This window comes from Phyllobates terribilis, unplaced genomic scaffold, assembly GCF_046119375.1.
Source record: "Phyllobates terribilis strain yellow unplaced genomic scaffold, ASM4611937v1 Scaffold_11__3_contigs__length_659146591, whole genome shotgun sequence".
In the NCBI taxonomy this organism is placed as follows: Eukaryota; Metazoa; Chordata; class Amphibia; order Anura; family Dendrobatidae; genus Phyllobates; species Phyllobates terribilis.
Genome location: NW_027362771.1, coordinates 329,667,516 through 329,691,672, shown reverse-complemented (window position 1 = coordinate 329,691,672; position 24,157 = coordinate 329,667,516). Strand labels below are relative to the sequence as shown.

The window sequence follows — 24,157 nt, the reverse complement described above, 5'->3', positions numbered from 1 at the left end:
ACATGCATACTGCATAATCCTGGCCACATTCCGACTAGACCGTCTAGAATGCGACACGCATACTCCTGGCCACATTCCGACTAGACCGTCTAGAATGCGACACGCATACTCCTGGCCACATTCCGACTAGACCGTCTAGAATGCGACACGCATACTCCTGGCCACATTCCGACTAGACCGTCTAGAATGCGACACGCATACTCCTGGCCACATTCCGACTAGACCGTCTAGAATGCGACACGCATACTCCTGGCCACATTCCGACTAGACCGTCTAGAATGCGACACGCATACTCCTGGCCACATTCCGACTAGACCGTCTAGAATGCGACACGCATACTCCTGGCCACATTCCGACTAGACCGTCTAGAATGCGACACGCATACTCCTGGCCACATTCCGACTAGACCGTCTAGAATGCGACACGCATACTCCTGGCCACATTCCGACTAGACCGTCTAGAATGCGACACGCATACTCCTGGCCACATTCCGACTAGACCGTCTAGAATGCGACACGCATATTCCTGGCCACATTCCGACTAGACTGTCTAGAATGCGCCATGTATACTACTGGCTAGAATCTGACTAGACCGTTGCTGGCGCTGACACCCTAGAATCCTCACAGTGCAGTGTGCGCGATGTGACAATTCACATGTCTGCAGGCGCATAGAGTGACTGCAGACTTCTAGTTTTAGACTGGACACCCCCTTTGTTTGTTTTTTTACCAGAATGCTTCTCTTAACACACTGTCCTGCTTAAACAGCCCTACTTCTATCTCCTATCATGGCGTCTGTGCATTTCTGCTCATTTTCCACACCCACTGTGAAATGTGTCACTGATCATGTGGTAAACCGCCATTATAAGGGGACCGCTCCTAATATCCCATAAGAAGACAGAGTGGTCTACACAGGCAATCCCTGCAAGCCCCTGTACTAGCCCCGCGCTCAGCTTCTGCAGCTATCCCATGATACATTTCATGGTGGGTTGGTTTAGCAGAGTAAAAGCCCATCCACCAGGCGCCACACTTGTCCTATCACTGCTCCTCGCCCCACAGGTCCAGAGAACCCCGCCATTGTATATTCCACCATGTTATGTGCGTCTATTCCCACATTTCACATCACAAATCCCGACATTAATTGTTGCTAAGGGCGACGGCTCACTTCTGGCCACGTGACCGGAAGCAGGTGCTTGCCGGGAATTGAACATGGCGCCGCCCATGGTCGCGCTCCTGTGATTCTGCCGGGCGCTTTGTGGAGGTGATTACTGATCTTACCGCTGTGTTCTACAGCTGCGACTGATATAACGGGTGCGCTGCGGGGTGTGCGACATGGTGTGCCCGTGTCCGCCCGGTATGTCCAGCGGTCTCTGACATAACTGCTCGCACACGTCAGCCCCACATCTGCTCTACGGCTTCTACTCCCTATATATAGGCCTGTCTCCTCCAGTAACCAATGAATTCACTTTCTACCTGCACTTAGTTACTATTGTCCATCACAACCAATCAGAATTCAGCTTTCTTTTGTAAACTGAACTGGAGAAATGTAAAGTGGATCTTGATTGGTTCTTTTGGCGACGAGGTTCCTGAGACCATATTGCATGGCGGGTTCTGTCTGAATTGTTAGTACCCTTATAAAAGACCCCTGGCAGACACGTCAACATTTTCATTACTTGTTAGGCTAGGTTCACTCATTGAGTTTTTGACTGCATATTTTTGAAAAAATGCAAGTACCCTTCTATCTTACATAATGGGTGCAGAAAATCTGCAACTCACCAAAAAGCTCATCGTGGGAACGTAGCTTTAATGATTTCCCCTATAACCAGGGCTGAAGGAGGAGGCACTGACACCACTTCCTATACTGTATACACAGCTATCAGGAAGGCAGAGACTGCACCCACCCTCTCTGCCTTCTCTGTGGAGAGTCCGGCTGTGTCTCACAGCTGACTGCAGACTCTCGCAGCTGCCCCAATATGCAGTAACAGTTTAGAATGTCACTACAGTGGGGAACGCAGACCACCTGGACATTTAAAGTCTATGGGCACTCTGGAAGCAGTTATGCTAATGTAAAGGGTTATCCCAAAGTCAAAAATTATTCTGTATATAAAGGATCGGGGATAATTGCTTAGTCTTCAGAGCAGTCAAAAACAATAGTATTAAATGGAGTGGAGGTGCATATGTTTGACCAGCACTTTATTCCACTCTGTTTTCTCCCACAGTCCCATAGGTAATGAATGGAGCGGCGGTCATGTGTGCTTACTGCTGCTCCATTCTCACAGGAATAAAAGGGTGCGGGTGGCCAGTCATCAGACCCCCCCCACCAATCTGTGAGTTATCACTTATTTTGTGATAATTTCTTCCCACTAGAATACTCCTTTAAAGCAGCTCAAAGTGGTGTATCCAATCCTCCGCTTGTCTGTACTTCTTGCTGCGGCAGTAATGTCCCAACACGACTGCTGCAACCAATCACTATAATCTACAACCTTTATTAGCTGAACAATTCTGTCCAATTGTAGTATGAAGTATTTCTTAAAATTCTGAGTTTACTTGTACCATATTCTATAATACATAAGGGACGTTTGAGGGAAGAGGATGATGTCTTTGTGAGCGCTTCACCAGCAGCGTCTTTTACTTTATACTTTCAAGAATAGAGAGCGAGCGACTTCTTAGCTGACGCTGGCCAAAGAAAGGCAGGTCACCTCTTTTAACCTCTTAAGGGTTCTGCGTCTTAAAGCCATTAAAGAAGTGACAAAAGACAGAGCATGCTCACAGAAATGTCATTTTGACAGAGCATGCGCACAGAAATGTCATTTTGACATTGCTTTGCATTATGTTCATTTTATGGGACACTTTTGCGGCGCTTTTTCAGGCAGATTCCCGGCAGAATCCTCCTGAAAAAAAGATGCCGTATGCACATATCCTAAGTCTAGGTTCACCCTTATACAGTTAAGTACCACATGAGGGTTTCTATTGAAATACATGAAAAACAGGGTTCTGATGGGCATGCCAATGGAGCCATTAACGACAATGAAGCTAACGATGTTACCGTGGATACTCCCTGGCTTCCGTCCTGGTAGTATTTGATTATTTCAGGTACAGAGACCAGTGGGGTAACCAGGCTAGCTTTACAATGGGGATGTCAAAATGCTGAGTATACTGCCTTTCTGTTGTGTGTTTTCTTTCATATATAAACTTTTAATATATTTTAGTTGCTTCTGAACTTTTGGATATTGCTGCAGATAACAGTTAATTTTCAGAAAAATCCACAACAATTGTTCATTATGACTGCCTAAAGTACTCTATTGGGGGCATCTGTAACCATTCTGTAACATAAATTGACATTTGACTGATTTAAAAGTCTGCATCGCTACTCAAATCTAATCCCCTGCTACAGATTTTTTGGGCAAAAATCCAGCTGGAGAATCTGCAGCAATTTCAGAGCATGTGAATAAGCCCTAATAATATTTAACTGACCTGTTTATTGGTATCATAAAAAGTGTATCTAAAAAAAGTTCACATTTACGATATATATCATTTATACACCTCACCTATTTGGCCAAAAAGTGATGCACAAAGAGCCCGACTGTCGTGTATCGTCTGTGCTCTGATAGCTTGATGTGTTTATTCCAGCAGGCTGGTTCCAGCAATGCCACTTGTTGTGATGTGCGGATTCCCTTGCAGCGGAAAAAGTCGTAGAGCATTAGAGCTGAAGGAACACTTGGAGCAGAAGGGAAAAAAAGTCTATATTGTTGGGGACCATGTCCTTGGAGTAGATAGGAATTCTGTGTATGCAGGTGAGCAGGATTTATGCATACTACTGGTGCTCAACTAGCATTATTGTGTTATCCTTGAACCCTTTTTGATAGGTAAATATTTAGCTGTTTATGTACGTAGATATCAATATATATATATTACAATTGTGTCTGACAATCAGGGTGAATCCAGACAACTGGACATTGCTAACTATAGCACACAATGCAATACAGTTACCTATCCAAATGGCTGTTTTCTGGATCAATAACCATTATCAGATCTTCTTAACTAATGGGATTTACAAAAATCTGATTAGTTACCTTCAATATTTTCCCATCCAAAGGATCTACTTAATTTTACAACCACATTGTATTGCATTAGAATGCATTGCCTTGGCTATTGGTTTTTGATGGGTTTGCCATGTTTATTTTCATGATCTTGTGTAGCTATTCTCTTATGCTGTGAGGGCTTGCTTTGGATGGATTAAACCTTTTCTCTGCCAAGGACTTATCTCATATTTCTATGCAGGAAGACATATCAGTAGCCAATGATGTGTAAGACATATCCTTGCTACTAATGACTATCTGACTAGATCTCAACTAGAGCTTCTATATATGTGAATGAACAAGAAAAACAAGACTGTGAATGAGCCAACCTGCGATGCAGCAAAGTGCAGTTGCTTACAGCTCTCACTTTTGACTAGATTAGTAATTAGTAAGGCTGTCTGCATACTGAGATTTTTTTTTAGGCGTTTTGGAGCGGAAACTCTCCAAATCCTCAAAAATGCAAAAGTTTGGAGTTTCTTATCTAAAAACTCCCAAAAAGACTCCATGCGCATGTCCTAAGGGTGCAATATCAGTCTAAATTGCAGCTGACGCTTATACTCTTGGCTTTAAAGCAAGACCAAGATTGTGATCCAGGCTGAGGTACAGCCAGTTGAAGTAACCCCCTTCACCTTCCTTTTGCAGCATGTGGTCTCTTAACTGATTGCTCGGAGAAAAAACCAGATGCATTTTTATTGCAACTTCCAATGGTTTTCAAATGTGCTTTTTTTTGTCAGCTTTGTATTTTTGACCAAACATATTTCGAAATTTTTCCTATCCCACTGGCTGGGAGTATGTATAATGCATACATACCTGCCGGTCCAGGGTCTGAAACCAGCGAATCCCCGTACCCTGGGTGATTCATAAGCAGGGCTGTGGAGTCGGAGCCCATTTTGGTGGAGTCTGTATAAAATGGACCGACTCCGACTCCTAAAATATATAATAAATTGGGTACAGTAGTTCAATGCAGATTGTGGGGAATCTTTTTTCATAAAAATTTGGGAAAGTTATGAAATGTCCTATAAATGTCTGTCCTATTCCTGATCTAAGGGTACAGACTTTAAGCTGAGATGAATCTGTGCTACAGTAATTTTATCACTTAAACATGAGCCGTGTATGAGGGAGTCGGAGTCGGTGTCATGGAAGTTGAGGAGTCAGAGTCGGAGGTTTGGCTTACCGACTCCACAGCCCTGTTCATAAGTCTGCAGTCGCACAGAGTGACTGCAGACTTATCGATTTAGACAGGACAACCCCTTTAACAAGCACCCAAAAAGACGATTTACAATCATGATAAAAAAAAAAAAAAACATCCTATGAAAACCCAGTCTTACTGTACATGACTTCCAGGTAGTAATGGTTCATTTACACTGCAAGATAGGAACGCTGGTTACAAAATAATTTTGCAGCCTAAACAAGTTGGTGAGCATTCAATGAAAGAGCAAAATGCTAATTTTTCGGGAAATGATTTCTTGTGCTGCACAAAAGATCATCGTTCTTGGTAGTATATGGTACAAGACTCGTGCTGCCATGAAACAGTGGCAGATCTATTTGAGATCATTCAATGCATAATGTATCTGAAGCCCAGTCTGCCTGTGTAGACAACTAACAAATAAAGTTGCACTCTGTAACGCTATAGCAAGTAAACATGAAATATGTGAAATTGAATTTGCATTACTGCTCTAGAAAATAGGAAAAAACGAAGATACTAAGTGCATAAATTGAACAATTCATGTGTGCCCAGCACCTAATCTAATGTGATTCCTCTCCTGGGCTGATGGCCTATATTTATATGTCTAGATAGTATCTTTCTTTGATTAAAACCACCACAGGCAGTTGGGTGCAGTGCTCGGTAAGAATGGTTTTAATCACAGCAGTCTGCAGATCGCTGCTGTTAACCACTTATATGCTGCTGTCATTTGCTTACAGTGGCAGTTAAGTGCTGCAAGCTAACGCTCAGGCAGCCAATAGCTTCCCTGCAATGAGATAGCAGGGAACCGATGTGTTGCTATGACAGCTGGGGGCCAGCTGAATGCCCCCATGCCTGTCATGTGATCACTTCTGTGATGTCCAGCCTGTGTTGGGCATCATAAAAGACTATGATTTCTCCTATACACAGCAATACTGCAGTATATATTGCGCAAGCGATAAAATGATTGTAGGATCAAGTCCCCTAAGAAGACTAGCAAGGTAAAAAGTAAAGAAAGGTTTTTAAAAATGTTTAAAATCTGAAAGAAAAAAAAAAATCATCCCCTTTTGCCCAGTTAACAGTAAAGAAATATAAATGTTTGGCATTGTGTTCCTAAAAGTCCAATTTATCAAAATCTAAAATTAATTACCCCAATCTGTAAAAACTGTAAAGAGAAAAAAATGTAAAAACCAGAATTGCTGGGTTTTGATTGCCGCAACTTCACAAAAAATGCCTTAAGAAGCAATGAAAGCGTTGATTCTACCCCAAAATAGTATCAATTAAAACAAAAGGTCACTGTGAAAAAAAAGATCTCACACAGCTACATTGACTGAAAAATAAAAATGCTACAATTTTTGAAAAATGCTAGTTTTTTTTTTTTTACGAATTTCACCACTTCTAAAACAAATAAATAATGTCATTTTTACTGCAGAATGAGCGCTAAAAAACCTAAAACTGGAATTGCTGTCATGGGCATACCGCAACAGAGGGTGACCAGAAGATTGCAGCATTTGGTTTCACGAACTCCCGCACTGATTAGAATTGCTTCACCATCTTGTTAAACAGTGCAGGTTTTTCCTTGCTCTTTCATTGTAAGGGTTAATCAGTTCAGTTGATGATCTGGAGCTTTCCATCCTGGATTGCCTCAGCTGTTCAGTGTTTGTCACTCCCCTCTGGTATATGTGATCGCCACTGGCACTGGAATTTATAGTTCTTGCCTGGTTAGGAGTTGGAGGTGCAGTTCGGTGTTTGGAGTTGGCGGTTGGAGAGTTGTTCTGGAGATTTCTGCTTGGAGTTTGTTTGTGTGTTCATCCTCATCCTCTCCTATTTGGTTTCATCTTCCTATACCTCCCCTATATTCCACTCTGTTGTTTGGTGAGTATATTTTGTATGATTGTAGTTTTCATTTTTCACTGTCTGTCTTCCCTTGTTTGTCTGGTTAGTGTACGCTATACGCTTCGGCCTCACTCTTCCCTGGGTAGGCGAGGTAAGAGATAAGGGTTAAGATAGGAGCATAGCGAGTTACGTGACCCTGGCGTCTCCACCTTCAGAAGTAATTCGGGGGACAGGGATAGATCTAGAAAAACTCAAGATAATAATGTTCACTAATTATTAGGATTTACTGACTGTGGTGAACAACAATTACTAAAATGTAACTTTTATTATGACATTAAAAATATATTTTTATCATCCACCGTGCTTGTAAACAGTCTATCTACTCTAATCCTTATAATAGGGACAGAGCAGATACTAACAATATGAGATTTTATGTTACTGAGCCATCACCTAGGTTCATAGTCACTGCACTATACCACTTATATCATAGCTCATATCCAACAGTAGGTTTTATTATACCACAGTGCATGAGGTGACGCTTCACTTCTATAATAATAATAATAATTTTTATTTATATAGCGCCAACATATTCCGCAGCACTTTACAATTAAGTGGGGACATGTACAGACAATAGATTCAATACAAGGTGAGACAGTTTAAACAGTTGCATCAGGAGTGAGGTCCCTGCTCGCAAGCTTACAATCTACAAGGAAAAGGGGGGACACAATAGGTGAAAAGTGCTTGTTTTTTCTGGTCTGGCAATTATAGTAAATAGGGATTTTCATATATAGCTGCATGATCCGGTCATCAGCCAGAATGTTTAAGTGCAATAATAAAGTATCGAGTGCAGTTATCGTGTACATGGAGGGTGTAGATACAGATAAACAGTAGGGAGCAGATTCTGAATAGTATTTAGGAGGGAACAGGGGAAAGTTAGTTAACTTGGTATTTGAGGTGGTAGGCCTGTTTAAAGAGATGGGTTTTTAAAGCGCGCTTGAAGACATGGGGGCTAGGCGTCAATCGGATCGTCTGGGGTAGAGCATTCCAGAGAACTGGCGCAGCACGGGAGAAGTCTTGGAGACGGAGGTGTGAGGTTCGGATTATGGAGGATGTTAGTCTTAGGTCGTTTGTGGAACGGAGGGCACGTGTAGGACGATAGACTGAGATGGGAGAGGAGATATAAGGTGGTGTAGAACTGTGGAGAGCTTTGTGGGTGAGAGCATTGAGTTTATATTTGATCCTGTAGCGAATGGGTAACCAGTGTAATGACTGGCACAAGGTGGAGGCATCGGTGAAGCGGCTGGACAGAAATACGACCCTGGCTGCCGCTTTCAGAACGGATTGGAGAGGGGAAATTTTGGTAAGAGGGAGACCGATCAGAAGAGAGTTGCAGTAGTCCAGACGAGAGTGAATAAGAGCGACAGTCAGAGTTTTAGCAGTTTCAAAGGTGAGAAAAGATCGGATTCTGGAGATGTTTTTAAGATGCAGGTGACAAGAGCGAGTGAGTGATCGGATATAGGGAGTAAAGGAAAGGTTAGTGTCGAATATGACCCCAAGGCAGCGGGCGTGCTGCTTGGGAGTTATGGTTGAACCCTCCAAGGTAATTTCGATGTTAGGTAGAGTTAGGTTAGTAGAGGGGGGAAACACAAGAAGTTCAGTTTTGGAGAGATTCAGTTTAAGATAGAGGGAGGACATGATGTTAGAGACAGCAGACAAACAATCCTTGGTATTTTGTATTAGGGTAGGTGTGATGCCAGGGGAAGAAGTGTATAATTGGGTGTCGTCAGCATAGAGATGATACTGGAACCCAAATCTGCTGATAGTTTGTCCAATAGGGGCAGTGTATAGAGAGAAGAGAAGGGGGCCTAGGACTGAGCCCTGCGGAACTCCGATAGTAAGGGGACGAGGAGAGGAAGAGGAGCCAGCAAAAGATACAGTGAAGGAGCGGTCAGAGAGGTAGGAGGAGAACCAGGAGAGAACGGTTTCCTTGAGGCCAATAGAGCGGAGCATAGTGAGGAGGAGCTGGTGATCCACAGTGTCAAATGCTGCAGAGAGATCCAGGAGAATTAGCAGGGAGCAGTGACCATTAGATTTAGCTGTTAGTAGATCATTAAAGACTTTAGTGAGGGCAGTTTCAGTGGAGTGTAAAGAGTGGAAACCAGATTGTATAGGGTCGAGGAGAGAGTTATCTGAGAGATAGCGGATTAGACGAGAGTGGACCAAGCGTTCCAGGAGTTTAGAGATGAAAGGAAGATTAGAGACAGGTCTGTAGTTAGCAGTGCAGTTTTGGTCCAGGGATGGTTTTTTCAGTAAAGGGGTTATGATGGCATGTTTAAATGAGGAGGGAAAGATACCTGAAGAAAGAGAGAGGTTAAATATTTTAGTCAGGTGAACGGTGACCACCGGTGAGAGAGACTGCAGGAGATGTGAAGGAATGGGGTCACTGTTGCCAGTTGTAGGCCGAGAAGAAGCGAGGAGCTGGGTAACTTCTTCTTCTGTAACAGGCTCAAAGATGTCAAGTGAGCTTGAAGTGCGGCAGGGAAAGGGATCCAGGCGCTGAGGAGATTGGGCTGAGATGTCCTAATGGATGTGGTTGATTTTTTCAAGGAAATAAGTGGCCAGATCCTCACTGCAGAGGTTGGTGATGGGGGCCTGTGCTTGAGGTTTCAGGAGGGAGTTTAAGGTTTCGAAAAGTCGTTTTGGATTTTTGGACATTGAAGTGATGAGGCTGATGAACTAGGATTGTTTGGCCAGATGAAGGGCAGAGTTATAGGTTTTGAGCATGAATTTATAGTGGATGAAATCCTCTGCTAAAAGTGATTTTCTCCACTTACGCTCAGCACACCTTGAGCAACGTTGAAGAAAACGTGTTTGCATCGTGTGCCAGGGCTGCCGTTGTCTGTGTTGGGTCTTTCTGCATGTAGAAGGTGCTGCTTCATCTAGGGCACTCTTCACTGTAGTATTGTAGTGTGACAATGCTAAGTCTGGACAGGAGAAGGAGGAGATGGGGGCTAAAGATGAGTGGAGATTGTCCATAAGCTGCTGAGTATTAATGGTACGTGTATTCCTATAAGTGTGGTAAGTGGGGGTGTCCCGGGTGAGGAGACAATTCTTGACAGAGAAGGAAAGAAGGTTGTGGTCCGAGAGCGGGAGAGGAGAGTTGGTAAAGTCATCCAGCGAGCAGAGACTGGAAAAAAACAGGTCCAGAGTATTCCCGTCTTCATGGGTAGGAGAATTAGTAAACTGTGAGAGACGGAATGAAGAGGTTAGAGAAAGTAGATGAGAGGCAGATTGTGAGAGGGGATCATCGATAGGGATGTTAAAGTCGCCCATGATGAGGGTGGGGATGTCACAGGATTGAAAGTGAGGAAGCCAGGTGGCAAAGTGATCCAAGAACTGGTGGGAGGAGCCTGGAGGGCGATACACGACCTCAACTCGCAGGGAAAAGGGTTTAAAGAGTCTGATGGTGTGCACTTCAAAGGAAGGAAACATGAGTGCGGGAACCGGGGGGATGACCTGGAAGGCACATTGTGAGGAAAGGAGCAAACCAACATCTCCACCCTGTCTGTTGCCAGGTATGGCGGTGTGTGAAAATTTCAGCCCACCAAACGAGAGAGCAGCAGCAGCGGTGGTGTCTGGCTGATGAATCCAGGTTTCTCTGATAGCCAGAAGGTTAAGGGAATTAGAGAGGAAAAGATCGTGAATGTAGAGAGCACAATGGAAAGCGATAGGAGAGGGCATTCACTGAACGTTAATAAGATTAGCAGGGTTTCTATATGCTGCTGGAGGAGAGTAATGTATGCTAGTGGAGGGGGGCCCAGGGTTGGGGGAGATGTCGCCTGCGACAAGTAAAAGGAGAAAAAAGAGAAAGAGCAGGTGGTGCAATGTTTTGTATGAACGTTTTGAGTGCTGTATGGAGGTAGTGGGTGAGAAATGTCAGTAGAGCCTCAGAGTTATACATGGGAGAGGGGAGAAGGGAGGGGTGAATATAGAGAGAGTGCACAGAATGTGTTAAAGGCGGGTGAGTTGTGAGGAAGCTGCAGTGTAAACAAATAAAAAGCAGATTGATAAGACTAATGCATAATGCAGTATGACTGACCGAGAAGCATGTTTGTATGAATATCTTATGCACCTTACCTGTCTCCTGCCCTGTCCAACTGCCATTGTATAACTGCACTTTTAACTATTGCACTTAAAATCTATTGCACGCGTGCTATCCCTAGCCAGAGCTGAATATATATGAAATGAAATGTCTGCTACAAGCTCCAGCACCAGTTGGTCATACTGAGTAATTAACCAATTAGCACAAGGCCAGAGCAGGCAATGCTCTGTAAGATAAACACAGAGGCCATAAAACAATGAAATAGAAGGCTTTGAACACTTAAAAATAGAAATAAGAAAACAAAAACAAAAAAAAGACAAAAAGACACAGGAGCAAGGAATTAAATACCATGGAAAAATGTTGCTAGAGAATATGACTCTGTTCACACTTATCAGACAGCACACAAACGGATGGATGAATTATAGAGAGCATATATAATCCCCCCTCTCAGTGACCGAGCTCATTATACTCAGTCTACGGCTGTTTACAAGCTGACATGATCTTAGTGTTAGAACCCTCCTGTTAGTTCTTTTTCTATTTTGTTGGTCACTTGACTTTCTGTCTATATAATCCAGCTCCGCCCTTCTGGCCTTGCTGGACTTCAGTGTTACATTTACTCTTAAGCTAGCCAGGTGCCTTGTACCTAACTCTGTAGTTTGCTTGGTCTTTGGACCACTAGTACTTTTTGTTTGTTTGTCTTTGCTCTGCTACAATTTCTGCTAGGAGGTGTCCAACTATATCCCTGTCCTTAGTTCTTGTAGGGACCCCTCCCTTATATCTATAGGTCTGCGTTCAGACTAGCCGAGGACTTAGGCGGGTCTGTTCACAAGGAACAGGTCCCCGCTGCATCGTAGGGAATCAGCTTAATCCTATTGTAGGGACAGATTTCCTATCTTTCCTTAGTGCTTGTAGCAGTCTGCTTGTAGCAGTTCATAACAGTAAGTCCAGCCAAAAATAAAACACTCTAAGGAAAGTAATCCAGATATCAGCATGGTGTCGGTTCAGGAGTTGGCTCAACGCCTGCAGGGACTGTCTTTGGAGCTGGCCGAGCTCCAGCAACACGTGAGTAGCTGTCCTGGAGCGCATTTTGTCGAACCGAAGGTAGGACTGCCAGATTTTTTTTTATGGTAAACAGCAAGATTTTTTTTCCTTTAAAAACGCTTGTTTATTATATTTTCATTTAAGACCCAGATCCTCGGGGAATGAATCACAGCGCATTGGGTTTATAATGTCACTTTTGCGCAAAGAACCACAGGGATGGGCCTTTTCTCTACAACCTAATGATCCGTGTTTTAGATCTGTGGAAGATTTTTTTTCTGCTATGGGGTTGTTGTATGATGATCCTGATCGAGTCTCATCTGCTGAAACGGAATTAAGACGTTTGAAGCAGGGATCAGGTGATGTGGAAAACTATTGTACATACTTCAGAAGATGGTCGGCCGAAGTGGAATGGAATGACTCAGCATTAAAATGTCTGTTTCTTGCTGGTCTAGGTGAAAGGGTTAAGGATCTGCTGATTGCCTTCCCAAAACCTGGAACCTTGCAGGAGGCAATGCAATTAGCTATACGTGTGGACAGGAGACTGCGTGCTAGGATTAATGAAGAGAAATCTACTGCTATGGCAGCTCCTAGTTTTCAGAGGGTCTGCTCGGAAGGTGGAGAACCGATGGAGATTGGGGCGATGTCACCCCACTCTCAGGAAAAAGACCGCAGGTTTGCTAAGGGATTATGCTTTTATTGCGGTAAATCTTTATTAAGAGCTGTGTGCTTCGTTTGAACAAAGAAAAAAAAAAGAGGTCAGTTACGCCCGTATAGCTTGTTTAAACTCAAAAGGAGTATTTCTTTCTGGAAGCACCTCATTCCAGGAGGAGTTGATTGAATTTCGGGTATTTGTGGATTGTGGTTCTACACTCAATGTGATTGATAAGGGATTTTTGGAAAAATTTAAATTAGAATCCAAACTTTTGGCATCTCCTATTTCTGTGGTTGCTGTTGATGGCTCTCCCTTGAAATGTATTACTCACAAGGTTTTTGAATTTCCCCTCACCATTAATGGTATTCACCAAGAGAATTTGGATTTGGCGGTATTAAATAATTTGCCTTCTCCAGTGGTTTTGGGGTTACCTTGGTTAAAATTGCACAATCCTGTACTGGACTGGTCTACCCATGAAATTAAGTATTGGAGTCCTAAGTGTCATGATAAATGTTGTAACGGTCGCATTGCTGCTGTGGAAAGAGGGGAATTACCTGTACCTATTCAGGATTTTTGGAAGGTTTTTTCTGAGGAGGAGTCGCAAGTTTTGCCTCCTCATAGGGACTATGATTGCACCATTGAGTTTGTTCCTGGAGCTACTTTTCCCAAGATTCTCTTATTTAATCTGACTATCCCTGAGAGAAAGGCCTTGGAGGAATACATACAGACAAGCTTGGCCGCCGGTCACATTAGACCTTCTAAGTCACCTGTGGCTGTTGGATTTTTTTTTGTAAAAAAAAAGGACGGCGGTTTACGTCCATGTCTGGACTTTCGCGAAATTAATAAAATTACCGTACGCAATTCCTACCCACTGCCATTAATTTCTGACTTGTTCAACCAGTTAGTGGGGTCAAGTGGTTCTCTAAAATTGATCTCCGGGGAGCATACAATTTGTTACGTATGAAGGAAGGTGATGAATGGAAAACTGCTTTTAACACTCCGGTGGGTCATTTTGAGAATCTGGTTATGCCTTTTGGTCTTATCAATGCACCAGCGTTTTTTCAGAACCTTATTAATGACATCCTAAGACCTTTGATTGGTAAGAATGTGGTGGTGTATTTGGATGACATTTTGATTTATTCGCCGGATCTGGAGTCTCATTGGCAGAGCATACGTGAGGTATTGCAGTTGTTAAGTGACAATTCGCTTTTTGCTAAGCTGGAGAAATGTGAGTTCGCTGTGCAGAGAATTAGTTTTTTGGGCTACATTATCTCCAGCGAGGGCTTTGAGATGGACCCGGTGAAGGTTCAGGCGGTGCAGGAATGGCCTAGGCCTATTGGTTTGAAATCGATACAGAGATTTTTGGGTTTCGCCAATTATTGCAGAAAATTCATTAAGAATTTTTCTATAATTGTTAAGCCGCTGACCGATCTCACCAGGAAAGGTGCGAATACGGTTCAGTGGACTACTGAGGCCATTGAAGCTTTTGTGTATCTCAAGGAGAGGTTCAGTTCTGCCCCCATCCTTATGCAGCCTGATGAGACCAAGCCTTTTTTGGTAGAGGTTGATGCTTCTTCGGTGGGGGTCGGGGCTGTTTTGTCTCAGGAAAACAAGGATGGAGTACATCCCTGTGCTTTTTTTTCAAAAAAATTTTCTGAGACCGAACTTAATTACGATGTTGGTAATCGGGAATTGCTGGCTATCAAACTCGCATTTGAACATTGGCGTCATCTCTTGGAAGGTGCTAAATTTCCCATTCAGGTTTTCACTGATCATAAGAATCTGATCTATCTTGATGCTGCCAAGCGCTTGAATGCCCGTCAGGCTAGGTGGGCACTTTTTTTTCCGCTGTTTAATTTTTCTGTTACTTACATCCCGGGTAACAAGAATGTTAAAGCTGATGCTTTATCTCGCAGCTTTTCTCCCATGGTTGGTACCGAGGAGGAGGAGAGCATTTTACAGGAAGGTGTTGTGATAGCAGCATTGGACTCCGTTTCGGAAGATGGGATTCTGAAAGCCCAGGAGGATCCCCGTCTAATACTCCCCATGGGAGGTTGTTTGTGCCTAGGAACTTTAGGAGAGATTTGTTTGTGGAGTGTCATGAGTCTCGGTTGGCAGGTCATCCAGGAATTTCTGAGACTAACAGACTTGTAGGTCGCAGTCTTTGGTGGCCTGGGTGGCAGAAGGAAGTCATTAAGTGGGTGCGTCAATGTACTGTGTGTGCTAGATCTAAGTCTTCACATGCTCCTGCTGCGGGGTTGCTTTGCCCTCTGGAGGTTCCTAGTGCACCTTGGATGCATCTTGCTATGGATTTTATTACTGACTCTGAGGGTTTCACTGTCATCTGGGTGGTCGTGGACCGTTTTAGCAAGATGTGTCACTTGGTTCCTTTCATCAAACTGCCCTGCGCTAAGACACTCGCTAAGGCTTTTGTTAAGGAAATTGTCAGACTCCATGGCGTTCCTACCGACATTGTTTCCGATAGTTTTTGGCGTGCCTTTTGTGACAGGTTGGGAGTTCATTTGTCATTTTCATCTGGATATCATCCTGAGTCTAATGGACAGACAGAAAGAAAGAACCAGGATGTTGAACAGTTTTTGCGTTGTTTTGTGGCTGACAATCAAGAGGGGTGGTCTGAGTTTCTGCCACTTGCTGAATTTGCTCTTAACAACCATACATCCTCTTCTGCTGGGTGTTCTTCTTTTTTTTGTTGTACTGGGAGACATCCGTCGTTTGGGTCATTCTCCAAATTGGTATCGGCTGTGCCGGAGGAGGAGAATTTTTCTGGTGATTTGGAGAGAGTTTGGACTGATGTACGTTGTAACCTTCAAGGGGCTAACGAAAAATCTAAGAGGTACTTTGACAGGAAACGTCAAGAGGTTTTGTTAACGGTTAGTGACATGGTTTGGTTGTCCTCTAAGAATCTGCGGTTGAGGATTCCTTCTAAGAAATTGGGCCCTAAATTTGTAGGGCCGTTTAAGGTACTTCAGGTAGTTAACCAATCTGCTGTTAGGTTGGAGGTTCCCACCTCCTGGAAGATTAATCCGGTGTTTCATGTTTCCTTATTGAAAAAAGCTGAGGTTTCGGATAGGGACGCCACTGTCTCTGATCCTCCGGTGGTGGAAGACGGTGAATATGAAATTTCTCGCATTCTTAATTCTAGATGGCATAGAGGGAGATTGCAGTATCTCGTCGCCTGGAAAGGTTTCGGTCCCGAGGATAACTCCTGGGTAAAGGCGGATGATGTCTCTGCTCCTAGACTTGTCGGAGCGTTTCACAGGAGGTTTCCTGATAGACCTGGGCCTGGAGGATCCGGAGGATCCTCATAGAAGAGGGAGTGCTGTTAGAACCCTCCTGTTAGTTCTTTTTCTATTTTGTTGGTCACATGACTTTCTGCCTATATAATCCAGGTCCGCCCTTCTGGCCTTGCTGGACTTCAGTGTTACATTTACTCTTAAGCTAGCCAGGTGCCTTGTACCTAACTCTGTAGTTTGCTTGGTCTTTGGACCACTAGTACTTTTGTTTTTGTCTTTGCTCTGCTACAATTTCTGCTAGGAGGTGTCCAACTATATCCCAGTCCTTAGTTCTTGTAGGGACCCCTCCCTTATATCTATAGGTCTGCGTTCAGACTAGCCGAGGACTGAGGCGGGTCTGTTCACAAGGAACAGGTCCCCCGCTGCATCGTAGGGAATCAGCTTAGTCCTATTGTAGGGACAGTTTTCCTATCTTTCCTTAGTGCTTGTAGCAGTTCATAACACTTAGTATCCACCTACAGCTAAACTGCCTTAGTTATTCTACCGCAACGCGTTTCAGGAGGTTTTTACAATGTCTCCTGAGAACTATACTGCTTTGTTTGTTACGCAGCATAAAGGCTAATCATTCCGGCCACGATGCGGCTCGGTCACTGAGAGGATTTATACCAGGTTCTGCACTATTTGATGATAATTTTTAATGGTGTTAGTATCTGCTCTGTCCCTGTTATAAGGATTAGAGTAGATAGACTGATTACAAGCACGGTGGATGATAAAGATATATTTTTAATGTCATAATAAAAGCTAAATTTTAGTAATTGTTGTTCACCACAGTCAGTAAATCATAGACTAGGGCTCCCATAGTTCGAGGGATTGGGTAGGTGCCAACAGTCTCTAGTCACTACGTGACAATTGCATTTTTTTCTCCCGCAATTTCACATCATTACCCCCCCCCCCCCCCATTTTACAGCAAACAGTATGATAAAATGGGTGGTGTCATTCAAAAGTAGAACTAGTCCCACAAAAAAAACCAAGCCCTCGTGTCTTTGTCAGCGAGAAAATAAAGTTACTGCTTTTGAAACAAGAGGAAGAAAAAAAATCAAAGTGCAAAAAAATAAAAATGACTCTGTCCTTTTAAGGGGTTAAACACTCTGACCTAATATAGATGTGTGCATGTAAATAATCACTCAATCTTTCTGCTGCTTTGTTTCCCAGTGTCCAGGGGCCAGACTAATACAGACTGCACTAGATGCTTATTACATGCCATGTGCTTTTCTATATAAGCCTGCAGACCCCATTATCTGCCAATACAGAATTACTTCAATACAATAAAGGCTATCATTTTGGATACAGGACTGAAGCTTGTATTTCTTTGTGATGTTGTCTTTGTTCTCTCGCTGGAGGCAGGATTCTGTACAAGTTCTGCTCCCCAATGGCAGATCCAGATATATTTTAGGAATAGCGCTGTCAAGTCAGTTCAGGTTCACCGCTCCACTCATTCGTTTATGGTGCTGGCCATGATGTCACCAGGGACTCAGATTTATTAGATGAGTTGGGTTCTAAAATGGAAATATACTTTTACCAAATTTAGCAAAAATCAATAGTAGAGGCAAGTATAAGAAACTTTGTAATATGTTATCAGAGAAATCTGCTTCTTTCTCCAGTTATGAGACACTTTCCCCCTACCCCCTTTGCTTCCTTAAAGGAAATCTGTCACCCCCCCCCGGGCGATATCAGACCTTTACTATGGCCATACAGGGTATAGAAAAGTAAATCTATACTTACCTGTATGGCCATAGTAGAGGTTTGATTGCAAAGAAAAGAGCTTTAATCAATTCTATTTTCCACAGGCTTGTTGTCCGGGGGACGCTAAGCAATCCCCGCCTATCTGCTTATTATTCCCCTAAATCCCCGCCTCTCTGGTTAATTATCATATCCCCCCCCCCTCCCCTGCACGTCGCAGGGCCCTGCACTGTGCTCCCTGACTTCCCGGGCATGTGCAAAGTGCCGCTCACATAGAGTGCGCTTTGCTTCCCGGCCCCATCTCTCCGTTCTCTGCGCCGCAGGGTTCTATTGCGCAGGCGCAGGGGGCGGGGGGGGGGGGTGTCACTGTCACTTGCTGGCGCAATAGAACCATGCGGCGCAGTGCACAAAGATTTTGGGCCGGGATGAAGCAAAGCGCACTCTATGTGAGCAGCGCTTTGCGCATGCACGGAAGTCGGGGAGCACAATGCATGTCACAGGGTCCTGCGACGTGCAGGGGAGGGGGGAATATGATAATTAAGCAGAGGCAGCGATTTAGGGGAATAATAAGCACATAGGCGGGGAGCCCGGACGCCAATCCTGTGGAAAAAAGAATTAATTAAAGTGCTTTTCTCTGCAATCAAACCTCTACTATGGGCCATAAAGGTATCTATAGATTTACTTTTTTATACCCTGTATGCCCATAGTAGAGGTCTGATATCGCCAGGGGGGTGACACATTCCCTTTAACACAAGCAAGCATAGTGAGGTGTCAGATTACATAGAATATTGAATTCTTTGGTAATGGGAGAAGAAAGAGGCAGACACAAGCATGGAAACATATTGCTGCCGTCTTCTAGCAAGTATTGGCTGGATTTACAGCTACACTGCTTGGTATTTCTGGGTAATTTCGACAATGCCTTTGTTGCTTCTGTCTATGTGCTATCTAAGGGATGTCTTTGCTGAAAAGTGTATAGGAGTCATATTAATAGCTAGCCTGCAACCACCATCTCAGAGTCAATTGCAAGTTAGAGAGAGTATCTGCAATGGGGAACCTTGTACACAATGCAAAATACATGGCTTGCAATGGTTTGACAATTTATTCTGAAAAGTTACTTGAAAGTATAGTTTCCCTTAAAGCTCTGTTGCACTGGGAAATCTTGGGGCCATTTCTGAAATATTGTGGATTGATCAGAGCCCTCGTGTAGTGCACAGCAATAAAACTCAGCACAATAAAAGTTATATAATAGATGAGATATTGTACTTTCTGGTGTAAATTATAGAGCATTTGTATTTAAATTTCATTCAGGTAATTGACTTACCTCTTGCTGCTAATTCTAAGAATGGAGATCCATAGCAAAGTACTAAACAGGTTAATAAACTCTCCAAGGGGGCATCCAATATAAGTCTGCCTTACACCATTCAATATTTTAACAATGTTCCCATGTCATTCACTGTTCTATTATTTTGGCTTGTTTAGAGATGGGGATTGTGATTTTCAGATTGGCATATACTTTATTTTTACTAAAACATTTTCTGGCCACCTTATGTGGCGCTATAATTTAGCATGTCATTGAAAGCAAGAGGAAAGAGAATCTAACATCAAGTTTATGCTGCCGCGTCTGAGAGCGGCATGAAGAAGGAGCAGAAACCCTATTTCTAACAGTGGGCTAGTTACTCTGTTTCTTGTAGTTTTGATAAGTCAGTGTTTTATCTGCTGCAGCTCTGCTAGTCTTCTCAGTAATGAGCTAGTGCTATGTAGTTATTGATATTTATGAACTCTGTCTAACCTCTATATGGCTTGGTAGCTTTCCAACTATACAGGTGCATCTCACTAAATTAGCATATCATCCAAAAGTTAATTTATTTCAGTTCTTCATTACAAAATGTGAAACTCATATTATAAAGGAGTGATTACAAACAGAGTGATCTATTTCAAGTGTTTATTTCTGTTAATGTTGAGGATTATGGCTTACAGCCAATGAGAACACAAAAGTCATTATCTCAGTAAATTAGAATACTTTATAACAACAGCTTGAAAAATGTTTTTAAAATCCGAAATGTTGGCCTACTGAGATGCATGTTCAGTAAATGCCCTCAATACTTGGTCCTTTTGCATCAATTACTGCATCAATGCGGCGTGGCATGGAGGCGATCAGCCTGTGGCACTGCTGAGGTGTTATGGAAGCCCAGGTTGCTTTGATAGCAGCCTTCAGCTCGTCTGCATTGTTGGGTCTGGTGTCTCTCATCTTCCTCTTGACAATACCCCATAGATTCTCTCAGGTTAGTTTGCTGGCCAATCAAGCACAGTGATACTGTTGGTTTTAAACCAGGTATTGGTACTTTAGGCAGTGTGGACAGGTGCCAAGTCCTGCTGGAGAATGAAATTTCCATCTCCAAAAAGCTTGTCGACAGAGGGAAGCATGAAGTGCTCTAAAATTTCCTGGTAGATGGCTGCGCTGACTTTGGTCTTGATAAAACACAGTGGACCTACACCAGCAGATGACATGTCTCCCCAAACCATCACTGATTGTGGAAACTTCACACTAGACCTCAAGCAGCTTGGATTGTGGCCTCTCCACTCTTCCTCCAGACTCTGGGACCTTGATTTCCAAATGAAAATTGGAACTCTGGGACCTTGTGGAGTGTGTCACTGACTGCCTTCTGGACATCTGTCAAGTCAGCAGTCTTCCCCATGATTGTGGAGCCTACTGAAACAAACTATGGGACCTTTTTAAACGCTTAGGAAGCCTTTGCAGGTGTTTTTTGTTAATTGTTGTAATTTACTGAGATAATGACTTTTGTGTTTTCATTGGCTGTAAGCCATAATGATTAACAGAAATAAACACTTGAAATAGATCACTCTGTTTGTAATGACTATATATAATATGAGTTTCACTTTTTGTATTGAAGAACTAAAATAAATTAACTTTTTGATTATATTCTAATTTAGTGAGAAGCACCTGTGTGTGTGTGTGTGTATATGTATGTATATATATATATACACAGTACATACCAAAAGTTTGGACACACCTTCTCATTTAAAGATTTTTCTGTATTTTCATGACTATGAAAATTGTACATTTACACTGAATGCATCAAAACTATGAATTAACACATGTGGAATTATATACTTAACAAAAAAGTGTGAAAAAACTGAAAATATGTCTTATATTCTAGGTTCTTCAAAGTAGCCACCTTTTGCTTTGATGACTGCTTTGCACACTCTTGTCATTCTCTTGATGAACTTCAAGAGGTAGTCACCGGAAATGGTCTTCCAACAATCTTGAAGGAATTCCCAGAGATGCTTAGCACTTGTTGGCCCTTTTGCCTTCACTCTGCGGTCCAGCTCACCCCAAACCATCTCGATTGGGTTCAGGTCTGGTGATTGTGGAGGCCAGGTCATCAGGCGTCGCACCCCATCATTCTCCTTCTTGGTCAAATAGCCCTTACACAGCCTGGAGGTGTGTTTGGGGTCATTGTCCTGTTGAAAAATAAATGATGGGCCAACTAAACGCAAACCGGATGGAATAGCATGCCGCTGCAAGATGCTGTGGTAGCCATGCTGGGTCAGTATGCCTTCAATTTTGAATAAATCCCCAACAGTGTCACCAGCAAAGCACCCCCACACCATCACACCTCCTCCTCCATGCTTCACGGTGGGAACCAGGCATGTAGAATCCATCCGTTCACCTTTTCTGCGTCGCACAAAGACACGGTGGTTGGAGCCAAAGATCTCAAATTTGGACTCATCAAACCAAAGCACAGATTTCCACTGGTCTAATGTCCATTCCTTGTGTTCTTTAGCCCAAACAAGTCTCTTCTGCTTGCTGCCTGTCCTTAGCAGTGGTTTCCTAGCAGCTATTTTACCATGAAGGCCTGCTGCACAAAGTCTCCTCTTAACAGTTGTTGAAGAGATGTGTCTACTACTAGAACTCTTTGTGGCATTGACCTGGTCTCTAATCTGAGCTGCTGTTAACCTGCGATTTCTGGGGCTGGTGACTCGGATAAACTTATCCTCAGAAGCAGAGGTGACTCTTGGTCTTCCTTTCCTGGGGCGGTCCTCATGTGAGCCAGTTTCTTTGTAGCGCTTGACGGTTTTTGAAACTGCACTTGGGGACACTTTCAAAGTTTGCCCATTTTTTCGCACTGACCTTCATTTCTTAAAGTAATGATGGCCACTCATTTTTCTTTACTTAGCTGCTTTTTTCTTGCCATAATACAAATTCTAACAGTCTATTCAGTAGGACTATCAGCTGTGTATCCACCTGACTTCTGCACAACACAACTGATGGTCCCAACCCCATTTATAAGGCAAGAAATCCCACTTATTAAACCTGACAGGGCACACCTGTGAAGTGAAAACCATTTCCGGTGACTACCTCGTGAAGCTCATCAAGAGAATGCCAAGAGTGTGCAAAGCAGTCATCAAAGCAAAAGGTGGCTACTTTGAAGAACCTAGAATTTAAGACATATTATCAGTTGTTTCACACTTTTTTGTTAAGTATATAATTCCACATGTGTTAATTCATAGTTTTGATGCCTTCAGTGTGTATGTACAATTTTCATAGTCATGAAAATACAGAAAAATCTTTAAATGAGAAGGTGTGTCCAAACTTTTGGTCTGTACTGTAAATATATATATATATATATATATATATATATATATATATATATATATATATATATATATATATATATATATATATATATATATATATTGTAGGCAGAAAGCTGGCAATAAATGGTGTGGGTGGGACAGAGACAGATTTCATCATTGAGAAGACCAGCAGAGCTGCAGCAGATAAATCAGTGATATTATAAGACTGCACCACTCAGCCCTGTAAACGCTGGAATCAGACTCTCTGCCTCCACATCATGCTGCATTTAGATTGGGAAGCACAAACCTGTTGAGAGATTTAATGTGGTCTTTTTGGGCCTACCACTTATTAATTTCAGTAAAGAGGTAGCCAAATATATGTATTACTGATGAGCGTAAGTGCTCGTTATTCGAGTTTGACTAGGGTGCTTGGGTATACACAGTTTCGCGGGTGCTCAAGTGACATGTTTGAGTCCCCACGGCCGCATGTTCCGTGACTGTTAATCAGCCACAAAACATGCAGATATTTGACAGTGTTTGTCAGGCAATCCCCACATGTTTTGTGGCCTCTAACAACCGTGAAACATGCAGCCGCAGGGGACTCTAACTTGTCACTTGCTCATTATTGTTTATATAGATTCCCTTTATCTGCCCCTGCTGTCAAATTAGGTGACAGAGACCCTGATTACAGTGATTGTATCACTTACAGCTGCTTGCTGTAGTTTTGATAAAATAACTGATTTTTCAGCAGGGAATTTATCACTAGAGGACTAGTAAACCTGCTGCCAATGTAGTCCCCCATATGCATGAGCTCTGTATAACCCCACTGCCAGAACTGATTGGCCGTTTTCTGCCTATGCACAGTGTACACAGAAAGTTGTCAGTCATGGGGGCGGGGTTATACTGAGCTCAGCATTCAGAGAACTGCTAGATCTGTAGCAGATAAATCAGGTATTTTATCACGGCTCTAGCAGGCATCCCACTAAGTAACACACTGCTGGAATCGGTGTCTCTGCCCCACATCATGCTGCTCTCAGATGGGGCAGCAAAAACCTGCTGACAGATTCTTTAACTAAGAGACCAGTGCTTCAGTCTTTCTGTTTTTGGATACAGTGTACCCCATAGACGGAGTCTTTGCAGCTATATGGGTGTCAGGGCGGACATCGGGTAGCTAGAGTTGCTAGGAGATCTGGTGAGTGTGAAATGTTATTAATGCCGGTGAAAAGCTTGGTCTGTACATTGCTAATTGCTGCTCCCAGGACATATTCATTGTGTAGCAGTGGTGTAATTGTACTTTCCATAATAAAATGGAAAGCCCCCATGGGATTTACATCAGGCTTGTTCCTTCAGATATTACAGTGACATTGCATTGAAAACATCATTTTTTTATGTGTAAAACTAGTAATAGTTTAATAACGAGAGGAAATCTTTCTATTACAGATTCCAGAAAAGAGAAAGATCTACGTGGAGCTTTAAGGGCAGAAGTTGAAAGGTTAAAAATAATTTCTCATTATTTTGATTTATACAGCACTTTACACTGATTGGCATTACCCCCACTGTTCCCTGTCTACAGTGCAACTCGCAATCTAAATTCCAAATTAACCCTTTAGTATGTTTTTTTTTGGGAGTCTGGGAGGAAACCCACAAAGACACAAGAGGAGCATACAAACGCCAT

General features: G+C 42.9%; 1 protein-coding gene across 3 annotated transcripts in view; it reads left to right on the top strand.

Annotated features, from left to right (window-relative positions):
• The first annotated feature begins 1,165 nt into the window (after positions 1–1,165).
• KTI12 (KTI12 chromatin associated homolog) overlaps positions 1,166–24,157 on the top strand; it is an 80,158-nt gene continuing 57,166 nt past the window's right edge. The window contains exons 1-3 of one of the 3 annotated variants that reach the window (XM_073650773.1): positions 1,166–1,257; positions 3,630–3,790; positions 23,923–23,974. In XM_073650773.1, the coding sequence (XP_073506874.1) occupies positions 3,643–3,790; positions 23,923–23,974 (200 nt within the window). In that variant the 5' untranslated portion in view covers positions 1,166–1,257; positions 3,630–3,642. Of the gene's footprint in view, positions 1,351–3,626; positions 3,791–23,922; positions 23,975–24,157 lie in introns of all 3 variants that reach the window. The other 2 variants (XM_073650772.1, XM_073650774.1) reach the window with 2 other exon arrangements.